The sequence below is a fragment of the Puma concolor genome, chromosome B2 (genome assembly GCF_028749965.1).
Source record: "Puma concolor isolate L17-30 chromosome B2, mPumCon1.1.hap2, whole genome shotgun sequence".
Classification (NCBI taxonomy): domain Eukaryota; kingdom Metazoa; phylum Chordata; class Mammalia; order Carnivora; family Felidae; genus Puma; species Puma concolor.
In genome coordinates, this window is record NC_141671.1 from 110,996,999 (window position 1) to 111,010,113 (window position 13,115).

At 35.2% G+C, this 13,115-nt stretch overlaps 1 protein-coding gene across 4 annotated transcripts in view; it reads right to left on the bottom strand.

Annotated features, from left to right (window-relative positions):
* Nucleotides 1–13,115, bottom strand: part of TBC1D32 (TBC1 domain family member 32) — a 203,767-nt gene that overhangs the window by 43,230 nt on the left and 147,422 nt on the right. For all 4 annotated transcript variants that reach the window (XM_086707707.1, XM_086707708.1, XM_086707705.1 and 1 more), the window contains 2 exons: nucleotides 6,821–6,946; nucleotides 914–997 (listed from right to left, as the gene is read on the bottom strand). In XM_086707707.1, the coding sequence (XP_086563833.1) occupies nucleotides 914–997; nucleotides 6,821–6,946 (210 nt within the window). The remainder of the gene's footprint in view (nucleotides 1–913; nucleotides 998–6,820; nucleotides 6,947–13,115) is intronic.

Consider the following 13,115-nt stretch of genomic DNA (forward strand, 5'->3'; position numbering starts at 1 on the left):
GGATAACATAAGGCCTTAGGTTTTATGATAAGAAGCTTAGACTTTATGCAATGGTCAGTGGTGATCTTCCAGGGAATACAGGAATGAATGGTTCAGATTAACACTTCAAAGATCACTCTGAGAGCAGCACAAAGAATACCTTTGAAGAGAAATCAGATTCTAATCAGCAACACCAGGAAAAGAGGCTGTTGTAATACTCGAGGCAAGAAGTAATGGTGGCCTGAACAAAGAAATCAATTAAGTAGATACACTTGAGATCTATTAAGAACACAGAATTAACATGGTTTGGTAATTGGGAAGAAAATGTGGACTTAAATCCACATAAAATGTGGATTTACTCAGTTTCTGGTTTAGGTGGACAGTAGTACTGCCCACCAAAATAGACAATATAGAAAAAGAGTACATATCACTAAGGTCTGATGAGGTGAGGGCCCTGTTTGACATTTCAAGTTTGAGGGCTTCCATAGCACCTCTAGGTGATATTTACCTATCAAGCAGCTGGGAATACCACAATGAAGCTTATAGTTGATCTTTGAATGGAGGATGTGAATCAGAAGTTATCAATATATAAAGTAGGTAAAATCGTACAAACAAATGAGATCACTAGAGGACAGTGAATAGAATCAGAAGAGAAGACACTGCCTTAAAGGAAAATAACTTTTGATGGGTAGATAGGAAAAAAAAGAGCTCAGAAAGGAATTAGAAAGTTATAAGAAAACTCACACATTTGCACAGAAGAGACTGAAAGATATCTAGATTATCCATAACACCAAGTGAGAGATTTTCAAGATGCAAGTTTGCATATTTTTAATGCAAAAAAGATGCATATTTTTAATCTAATTAGCTCTATGAAATATTATCTATTTTTTAGATAATTAAGTACTTTTCAAAATTCAAGATGTTTAAAACGTACCTGTATATTCCACTGAGGGGAAGTAACATTCAGATGGGCTTTCAGAGAGATGAAGCACAAATTTTTCAAGCAATTCTGGTAAAGCTGTAATAAACAAGAGAATAATTAGGATATTAAAGGTTAAGAATATACATGATAATACATCTCTAAAGTCACAGACTAGTAGATAAAAGTCATCTGAACTTCTTCACAGTTACACTCTTAAGGGGGTCCAATTCAAAACACATACCACTTTAATATTCATAACAATGTTTCCAATGTAAATTAAATTTTAATTGCTTCACTGAGAACCTATTCAATGTAAAACTGGAAAAGAATCATGTTATCTTTAGATTCTCTACGGATTACTTCAGAACTTGCTAAATGATTTCGATACAGAAAGAAAATCATCACTAATTAGGCTATAATATCTTATCATTATTCACACATACAAAAAAAAAATTATCTGAACTCCAGGACCACAGTCAAGGGACAGTTCTCCTCTTTCAAAACCAGGACATGTTAGGTGTTTTAGACACTTTGCAACTTTATATATGTTCAAGACAACTGGATCAAAAGTAAGCTTGCCAAGCAACTGGGCAAAGGGTAAGATGCACTGGCAGAAAACAGGAATTTTAGGGCAATGATACTCTTCTGTATGATAAATCTCCCCCATTATACATTTGTTAAAATTCATAAAATGTACATGGCACCTGGGTGGCTCAGTTGTTTAAGCATCTGACTTCCACTCAGGTCATGATCTCATGGTTCATGAGTTTGAGCCTCGCATTAGGTTCATTGCTTTCAGTACAGAGCCCACTTCAGATCTTCTGTCCCCCTCCCCCACCCTTCCCCCACTCACATGCGTGTGCTTTCTCTCTCTCAAAAAATAAACACTAAAAAAAATTCATAGGATGTACAAACACTAGGAATGAACCCTAATATAAACGATGTACTTTGGGAGACAATGATGTGTCAATGTAGGTTCACTGATTGTAACAGGGGTATCACTGTGATGTGAGATATTTATAGTGGGGAAAGTTGTGCATATATGCAGGCATAGAATGTATATGGGAATTCTGTACTTTCTGCTGAATTTTGCTGCGAATCTAAAGTTGCTCTAAAAAATAAAGTTCATATTTAAAAAAATAGGAAGAGGGGCACCTGGGTGGCTCAGTCGGTTGAGCGGCCGACTTCAGCTCAAGTCATGATCTCGCGGTCCGTGAGTTCGAGCCCCGTGTCGGGCTCTGTGCTGACAGCTCAGAGCCTGGAGCCTGTTTCAGATTCTGTGTCTCCCTCTCTCTGACCCTCCCCGTTCATGCTCTGTCTCTCTCTGTCTCAAAAATAAATAAAACGTTAAAAAAATTTAAAAAACAAATAGGAAGAAATGCCTTTCTACTAGTGGAACAGTACAGAACTGAGCAAAAAAAAAAGTTAGCTTTTCTCTGACAATGCCACATAGATATGCCACTGTGTTTGAATTTATTATCCTCAAAAGGTATATAACCAGTTGAATTATACTTAATATAGAATCCAGAATTATTTTGCTGGAAAGAAATGTATCTTTAAAGCAACTTACACGCTTATACATGTATATTTAGCAAGCAAGTTTAAGTCACCTTTAAAAAAAATTTTTTTAATGTTTATATATTTTTGAGAGAGACAGAGACAGAATGCAAGTGGGTTGGGGCAGAAAGAGAGGGAGACACAGAATCTGAGGCATGCTCCAGGCTACGAGCTGTCAGCACAGAGCCCTGACATGGGGCTCGAACTCACGAGCTGTGAGATAATGACCAGAGCCGAAGTCAGTTGCTCAACCAACTGAGCCACCCAGGTGCCCCAAGTCACCTTTTAAACTATGTATTACATTCAGGATATTGACTCTGATTTATATTAATCAAATGGTCTCTTTTTCATATCCAAGTACATTTTAAGCACGTAAGTCACAAAGAAAATTAGTGTTCAACATGTGAAAAATGTAAATCAAATAAGAATAACAACATGTGCTTTCCAATAACTGTAGCTCTGATAAGTCATGTATCACAATATTTTAATGCCTTAAGGTAAAAACAAAATTTACTGAATTCTACTCATATTATGATTTCAAATTAAAGTAAGTATTAAAAAGTATGAGAATGTAATTGTTGAGGATCAGAAAGGGCACCAGTATTGACAATTATTTGAACTTCTAGTTGTTTAAGGGTTCTATCTTCACAGGCATAAGGATAAATTCTCTCACTCACAGAAAAATCTTTCAAAGTTTTTTATCTATGAATCTATACATAAATAATAGCCCTTAGGTGAGAGCTTTCAACCTCCATGTGTTTATGTCACTTAATATTGTCTCTTGAGATTATAATTTTTTAAGAGTATCTTGATGAATGTTAGAAACAATCATTCTGAATTCAATGATACAAATAAGAGGTGAGATACACATGAGTAGCAAAGGTTATATAAAAAGTTAGTTTTAAAGTGGAAATATCCATTTAAAATTATAATCATTCTCATTTTAGCACAATGATATGTTTGCTATGTGTTATGCACCCAAGTAAAATGTTTGAATTAATGAGAAAAGTCACAGCATACTGCTAAACAATTCTTTGAATCCTATGCCCCAAATCAGGGTTAGCCATCAGACAGACACCTAAACAAACTCCATGAACTGGGAAAATTCTTTATCACATCTGTGAGGGAGGTAAACACAATAGGATTTGAAACTTAATAGCCACCAGACTAATTGCAGGTGTTTACAAAGCACACTATTTTCTGGGAAGTACTGATCTTGAAATGCAAAATTATGCTATTAGATCCATACATTGAGAGCTTTTAGATAAAGTAATTCTAGACATCATATGCAAAAATGGCATTACCAAACTATCTGAAGAAGGTTCTGGATTTCTACTGGTTCCAATATAGTATATTCATTTTGCCCAGCAACCCTTATGAACAGCACTAGGCACTTCCAAATATTTTGAGAGATAGGCTATAGTCATGGAATAATACTAAAAACTAATCTACACGTGGTACTTGCCTTTTCAATGTTCTCAAGTAGCTTATATTCATTCTTTCCTCTATATTTTTAAAGAAAATTTACTTTATATAATTATAGATTCAGAAAGTTGTGAGGACAGTACAGAGATAACTTCCTTTATCCCTTCATTTAGAATAGGTCTGCTTTGACAAATTCTTCATCTGAAAATGTCTTGATTTTCTATTCCTGAAGACTATTTTCAGTGCTTGAATGTCACACTACTCCCTCTGTCCTCCATCTTTTCTGGTGAGAAATCAACAGTATTGATTTTCCCCTGTAGGTAAGATGTTGTTTCTTCCGGGGCGCCTGGGTGGCTCGGTCGGTTAAGTGTCCGATTTCATCTCAGGTCATGATTTCATCATTCATGAGTTCGAGCCCCGCGTCCAGCTCTGTGCTGACGACTCAGAGCCTGGAACTTGCTTTGGATTCTGTGTCTCCATCTCTCTCTCTGCCCCTCCCCTGCTCATGCTCTGTCTCTTTCAAAAATAAACAAACGTTGAAAAAAAATTTAAAAAAAGATGTTTCTTCCCTTCTCTGCTTTCAAGATTCTTTTTGTCTTTAGTTTTTATTTTTTAAATTTATTTTAACGTTTATTTTTGAGACAGAGACAGAGCATGAAAGGGGGAGGGGCAGATAGAGAGGGAGACACAAAATCCAAAACAGGCTCCAGGCTGTCAGCACAGAGCCCGACATGGGGCTCGAACTCACGGACCACGAGATCATGACCTGAGCCAAAGTCAGATGCTTTACCGACTGAGCCACCCAGGTGCCCCTTGTCTTTAGTTTTTAAAAGTTTGACTAGGGGCGCCTGGGTGGCGCAGTCGGTTAAGCGTCCGACTTCAGCCAGGTCACGATCTCGCGCTCCGTGAGTTCGAGCCCCGCGTCGGGCTCTGGGCTGATGGCTCAGAGCCTGGAGCCTGTTTCCGATTCTGTGTCTCCCTCTCTCTCTGCCCCTCCCCCGTTCATGCTCTGTCTCTCTCTGTCCCCAAAATAAATAAACGATGAAAAAAAAAAAAAAAAAAGTTTGACTATATTGTGTCTTGGTGTGAGTTTCTTTGGGTTTACCCTGGTTGTGGTTCTTGAATCCACAAGTTTAGGTTTCTTGAAAATTTGGAAAGTTTTTAACTATATTTCTTCAAATACATTTGTAGTCCTAACCTCTTTCCAGGTCTCCAATGACATGTTAGATCTTTTGTTATGGTTCCATAAGTCTCTGGGACTCTGTTAATTTTTTTTTGTTTTTCAGTCTATTTCCTGTTAATACCTTCAAGTTTACCAATCCTTCCTTCTGTCCTTTCCAATTTATTGTTGACCAATCCATTTAGCTTTTTATTTTGGTTACAGCATTTTCATTTCTAAAATGTCCTTTTGGATTTTCTTTATTTCTTTGTTGATACTTTCTAATTTTAAATTTGCATGTGTGAGACAAAAAAACATGTGTGGAAGGGAGGGAAGGAGGGGTGGTGGCCCTGTTACTACTGAGTGATGGTAAAAATCCTGAACTTTCTACCTGAGTCTCCTCTGATACAATCCTAGCAAGGAGCAGCAAGGGTGCCCCATTACTGCCAGGTAAGGACGGAAGTCCAGGCTATGCCCAAGTCTTGCTAGCAGGATTCTCTATGGTGGATTCTATGGTTGGATTAAAGTGGTCATTTTCTATAAAAAGTATCTTGATAGGCTACCCCTCTCCTGCTCCTTTTGGTTAAAGAGAGTATGCTTTTATTGACCCCGCCTTTTGATCCTATGACTTGATGGCCTTCTTAATCACTCTTTCTAGGATATACTAGGCAAAAAGAAAATTCAGTGAATTCACCTCTGAGGTGCCCACAAATATATACCACTTGTCTCTGAAAATGTAATTTCTCCAACAACAAAATATATTTTTCCCACTTTAATTTTATAACAAATGATACAAATATGAAAACCATAAAGCATGGCTAATAAAGTGGACAATTTTATAGTTTACAAAAAAAATCTATCATATGTTTACATTAGAACCTTTTCCTTAGACTTTTATTCAAAATAATGTTCATTTAAAAATGATGATTTTTAGGGGCGCCTGGGTGGCGCAGTCGGTTAAGCGTCCGACTTCAGCCAGGTCACGATCTCGCGGTACATGAGTTCGAGCCCCGCGTCGGGCTCTGGGCTGATGGCTCAGAGCCTGGAGCCTGTTTCCGATTCTGTGTCTCCCTCTCTCTCTCTGCCCCTCCCCTGTTCATGCTCTGTCTCTCTCTGTCCCAAAAATAAATAAACGTTGAAAAAAAAAATTTCTAAAAAAAAATAATAAAAAAAAAATGATTTTTAGAAAACAAATGCACAAGTAACTATGTGAATATAAAACAAATTATTTGCTAGTTTAGGAAACATAGCCATCACCTCAAAATAAAATTCCAATTTCCTTAAGAGTAACTACATTTATTTGGCTGGATGTGGCAGAGTTTTAAAATATGTATCAATAAAAAAGTCAATCAAGTTTCCAAAAATGTAGCAGTATGGTAAATTCAGGGGAAAGCTGGTGAAACCAAGCAAATTATTACCTAGGTAAAGTCAGATCAGTATTCAATTTTGCTTACCAAGACCTCTTAGTTTAAAAAAAAGTTTTGTTGTCTCTCAGATTTTAATTTTTTTGATAGTTTATGTGCTGCCTACAATTTTACTGGTATTAGGGAGTAAGGGTCGGTGGGCATCTTCCTCCATGTTCTTTCTGGCCTCCAGCTTCCTTGCATCTCAGATTTTAATTTTTGTTTTCAAGGATCATAAGTTTCTCAGAAGTTAATGGACTTCTGGAATGAGTATTATGTATTCTAGACATGCCAGTACTAATCCACAGGAAACACAACTTCCATTAATATAATTTCATACAAAAAAACCCCCACAAAAATTAACAACGTACTCACCACTTCCACTGATTATATCAGGTTTAGCCTTCATCATTTTGCAAAACTGTTTTCGGCAGTTTTCTATCCACTCAGTTTGTTTGTCAGACATTTTGAAGCATAATAAAAGTTTGCCAAGATCATTGTCTAATAAGAAACATAGCTATATTATGATGAGAAACACTGAAAAATAAGTATTAATGTTAAATATGTAAATAGTTACAAATTCCAGAAAAAGTATAGTATATGGCTTTCAAAAGAAAACATTTTCTGTAATTACATCTTATATGATCAATTGCTATTTATACTTATTAAATGCCCAGAAAAAAATTTAAAAGCTCACAAAATGGACTGACTTATAACCATAATGCTTAAATATTCTTTTTCTTATATGAAAGTGACTCATTACTGAGTATTTGAACAGACATCAAATAACAGATGTAATAAATGTAAGATTTCATTACATATATGGACATGAACATTATACTCTTATTTCATGCACATTGATAAACAATTTTATTAATTCCTTTAAAAGCAAAAAGAAAACATAAGCATAGAAAAATTTTTAGTCAATCATTTATTTCCACTTCTTGCAAAAAATTATACTGAAAACGGATGACGCCAAAATATAACTTCTTTCTAAGCAATTTCATGAATACATGGGAACTTTTATCTAATTTTACTTTTCCATGTTAAATTTAGTTTTATTCCCATGAGATTTTTCCATCTTCCACTTTAATTTCATTCTTATGAGATTTAGCATTACAAAACATCTATTAATAATATATTAAATAAGGACTTTGGCGTCCCTAAGAAAAGGATATACAAATATTTATTCAAACAAACATATATAATATCTTCCCACATATATGTAGGCAAAGATTCAAGGGAAAGAAAAAAGAAGCAAAAATGTTATTTTCTAGAAGATCATGGGGGAATAGGTAGTCACATGAACTCATACCTTTTAACTTTCTTTGAAAGAGATTTTTGGGATCAAAAAGGAAAAAACCACCTTTTGAAAATAAAGGGTCAAAGGCCTGACTGCTCCTGCCCAAAGATGTGTCTGGGACTACTACCAGCACAAGTACATCTGCCTAAGCTCTATTTGGGGTGATAAATCCCACCGGGAAATAACAGTGGTCAATCTAATACCAGAGATAGTTTCAATCAACTCTTCTTTTCAAAAATAAAATAAAATAAAATTATAATAAAACAGGTCCTTATTCTTATAGCTTTAAAAACTTAATCATCCTACCATACCAAACTGTTCTGTTTTTTTCATTCAATATTTGGAAAAATATATTCAATAAATGTGTATGGAGCTCCTACATACAAGATATGTATGTATCTTGGCTACAACAATCAAGACAAACACTTGCCTTCATGAATACCACGTGACATAAACCATATGTTTGTATGCCTGTATATATGTGTGTGTGTGTGTGTGTGTGTGTATAATACTGCAATTAAGACATATCATTCCTATCATCTAAATTGGTTTTATTTACTCCTAAAAAAGCAGATATATATATCACACAGCTCCCATGGTTATGAAATCTAAAATAATATAATTAAATATATAAATCATAATTTATGTAAATATGTCCTTATTTGACATGTAGGTCACAAAAAAAGCCTTTGCATATCAAAGCTACATATTCTTTTATACAAACATATGAGTATACAAGTAAACATACCAAAGATATGCATACTCACACAAATATACACATGAGCTAGAAAGAATTGTTTGTTCAAAGAATGTGTAATTCAGATACTTAGTATAAATATTCTCTTTGAATATTAAGACCAAAATAATCCTGTAACATTTCATAAATAGCCTCAATCAGAAACAATAACTAGAGAAAAATTAAAGTGATTAAATCAAAGTAAAAATGATTCTTTCAAATAAAAACTCTCAAAACCTTTAACCTAAACTCAAGAAATACCAAAGCTGATAATTTTGTTGAAAATTATGTTACTAATAACAACGTTATAATGTTAAATGTATCTTAACATGACTTAGGTAAAATACTTAATGCAACACAGCATTAAAATAAGTTTTTGTAGTTTCCATTTAGAATATCTACATAACTTATTTCCCAAGAACAAACTACCTAGAGTCTAATAGGAATCACTAGTGGCACATGACTGCAAAGACAAATGCAGTTTTTCATCTCTCTTTCCTCCTCTAGGTCTTTTCCATCCTTGTATAATCTGTCTTCTAACTACTATCTCCTTCAAGTAGAAGATGCCCACATAGCTCTTTCATAAATTACCTGCTATTTAACAATCCTATATAATTCTTTCCCTCTTCCCTCCCTCTGTCCATTCCTTCACATTTGCTATTGTTTCACTTTTCATCATCTCATTCTAAGAAAAAAAGCACAAGGCATCATAACTGTAAACAGTGCTGAAGCAGCAGATGTGGTATGCATATGGATCTACCAGTCAGCGGAAGGGCTAAAGGGTCCAGTTTACCTGGAAATTGGAATTTGGGCTGTCAGAGGGGAGGGTGGGTAATGGTTATTGAAGAGGGCACCTGTTGGGATGAGCACTGGGTGTTGTATGGAAACCAATTTGACAATAAATTTCATATTAAAAATAAAGAAACATTAAAAAAAATTAAAAAAAAAAAAAAAGAAATCTGTTAGGACCAAAACCGCTAACATAGGCACCATTACCTGGGTGTGCTGCCACAAGGACTTCCAAATGTCTCCCTCACAATGAACTAACCTATTCAGTCACAGACAATGATTGACAATCAAAGGCCTCCCCTAATTAAAAGGTGTCAATACAACCTAAAGACAGGCTAACTTGAACGTACAGCCTACACAAGAAGGATAATTCAAGATTTTCCAACCCTCTCCCAAGTTCGCCTACCACTCTTCCTATTTTTGTGCAGAGTAAAGTGGGAAGTCCAGAGAGAGGCCAAAGGTGTTACATAAGCAAAGGCTCTTGGACATGGAGAATGAGGCAAGAGGAAATAAATCATAGGAACGGTAGTATAAGGAATACAATAACTCTAAATTAGTGATTATGTGAGTAGAGCAAATATGAATCTGGTGTTGTCCAAAAATTTCTATGTTTATAATAACACAAAAGAATTAAACCCAGAGTTTTGTCTCTGGTCATGATATAGGTACTGGGAATAGACCTGCTGTCCTGCTGTGAACAACATGAAAAATAAAATATAATAAACAACTGTTTTCAAACATTGGCCAATAGGTTGTAGAGGACTGTTTTGCTGGAGAAAAGGGAAACAAATGTGATGAGCTTTATACATTTTTTTAAATTTAAACAAACAAACAAACAAACAAACAAAATGTGGTCAGCTTTACACCTGGGCTTTCTTCTTGAAGGCAATTCCAAGATCACTATGCAGCAAGGGGGATGCCATGGAGGTCTTCCAAAGTGGAAGAGACAGAAGTCAAATTGCAGAGACAGACTGAGGAGACTGAAATTTATAGATTATAGTACTGAAAAGAGCAGAGCCAAAAACTAGAGAGATCTGTGTAAATCTTTGTCAAGCTGATTGCAAAATACTCAGCTCTGCAAATGAAGAGTGAAACCCCACAAAGTTGGGCAAAAAACAGTTGGAAACTTGTAAAATGAACAATTCCCAGAGCATACATGGTCGCTACCAGATGTCCAAGTTCCAGGGTGAAGAGTCCTTAACTACCAGGTAGTAATAGTATTAAGTTAGCAATAAAGGCAATTCTACACTCACCCTAATCAAAAAAATCAAAGCCTTGAAAAGACCAAACTGATCTGTAACTTGACAGCACTCCAAAAAATGTTTAAAGAAAACCAAAATCCCGCATTCAACAGTGTGATATCAATAACGTCTCATATCCAATAAAAAAAAAATCACTAACATGAGAAAAGGGAAAAATGTGGCTCAAACCAGTAGCTAAATCAACTAATAGATGAAAGAACTAAAGTGATATGATTAGCAAAGATTTTAAAGTAGCTATTTTTAAGTATTTAAAGAAAATATGAACAAAATCAAAAGCTTTGCTACAATTTAAACCAATTGTAGTTTATCAGTACTGGAATTCCACTTAGTAAAAACAGACAGCATATGGTACATGTAACAAACTGGATGAATCTCAAAACTACTATGCTGAAAAAAATTAGGCGCAAAAGTATCCTATATAATTCTATTTGTATGAACCACTAGTTATAGGAAAACTAATCCTTGGTAGCTCTTCTCAAATGGACTATGTTTTGTTCTCAGGGAGGTATTTCAGCAGTCTTTAGAGACATTTCTGATTGTCACTGATTGTACAGTGGGGAATACAGAGACAGTTCTACTGGCATCTAGTGGGTAGACCAGGGATGCTGCTAAAAATCCTACAATGCATAGGACCGCACCCTCTGGTAACAAGCAGTTACCCACCCCCAAATATTAAGAGTGCTGAAGGATGAGAAATCCTAATCTACAGTAGTGGGGGGAAAATCAGTAGCTGCCTGAGACTGGGAGTAGAGAGAAGATGACTGCAAGGGACAAAGGGAACTTTTGCAGGGTCATGAAAATGTTACATATTTGATTATGGTGGTGATTATGTGTGCAAAAGTATGTCAAAATTCAAACTATTCTTAAAATGGATGCATTCTGGGGTGCCTAGTTGGTTCAGTCAGTTGAGCAGCCAACTCTAGATTTCAGCTCAGATCATCATCCCAGAGCTGTGGGACAGAGCCCCGTGTTGGGCTCTGTGCTGAGCATGGGGCCTGCTTGAGAGTCTCTCTTTTCCTCTCCCTCTGCCCCTCCCCCGTGTATGCGCATGCGTGCGCGCGCACACACACGCGCTCTCTCAAAAGAAAAAAACAGATGCATTCATTGTATATAAAAAAAATTGAGTATATTTACATACATGTATGTAAATGTTGATATAATTGAAAGTGTCAGTGAGTAAAATCTTCTAAGCATATTAGTTTCACTAAAATATGAGCAATTATAGTTCCTAATTTGATATAAAGTCTGTATTAGAACTCAATATTTCATAAGAAAGCATGTGCATATTATCAATTACATAGTTTTTAAAAAGAGGAAGATTATTACAAAATTACATGATCTTTGGGGGCAGTGAGGGAATTTTTCTTTCTCTGAAGAGCACTGTACAATTATATTTTTATGAAAAATAAGATACCTTGACCAGAAAAAAAAAAAACTTAATAAACCTTAATTAAGTATATGAGAATGTATAGAGGTGCCTAGGTGGCTCAGTTAGTTAATTGCCTGACTTCAGCTCAGGCCATAATTGGGCAGTTTCTGAGTGCAAGCCCCGCATTGGGCTCTATGCTGACAGCTCAGAGCCTGCTTTGGAGTCTGTCTGTGTGTCTCTCTCTGCCCCTCTCCCACTCACACCCAGTGTCTGTCTGTCTGTCTGTCTGTCTCTCTCAAAAATAAACATTAAAAAAAAAAAGTAAATGTATGGGCATGTATAAAATGATTCACTTGCAAGAACCCTAATCACAATATTAAAGTGTTTTCAAGTATATAGATTTTTAAAATCCTCATTACATCTTCTTATGAGATTCTGGCTCCTTTCTGGGTACAATCCAGTCTCCTATAATGAAATGAATATTTACTTCTTAGGGTTAAATGAGAAAAAAAATATCCTACTTCCCCATGAGGAATCCAGGTTTATATTCTATACACTAAATATAAAATTCCCTTAATGCACATTTTTATATAAAATGTTTTTATATATTTATAACCCTACAATATTATTTTTAGAGAAATTAAAATACCATAATTTAGTTCCCGTACATTAATTACACATCTAGCTATGAAGTTCCCATAATAAACTACTGTTTTGATTTCCAAAGAAAGGTTTGGTGTGTCTAATGAGTTTATGCTCTTCTCTTTGCTCCTTCAGACTATGATTTACAGACAATGAAAAATTGGAAGAGAAAGTTAAAAAATCTATTTTAAACTAATTCCTTACTACCATCGAGGAAAAGAGAAAAAAAAATCAAGTTTAATGTTCCCCAATCACAGCTGACAATATTCCATATCTGAACTCTGAAATTCTTTGTTATGGTGAGCATAATCTTTTCATTCTCGAAGATATATCATTTTCCTCAAAGGATTATTATATAGAAATATTATATTGATTATAAGACTATTATGGACAACATAAAAAGAACCTCAGTTTCAAAGGGAGGAAAAATATAATTTCAGTATAAATACAGAGAAAACCTGCTATTTACACAGAAACTTTTAGTAATTCTTTCCTAGATGTAATTGTGAATGCCCACTGTATACAGATTATTTTAACAGATTGTACAAAAGAAACAAAATAAATGGAAG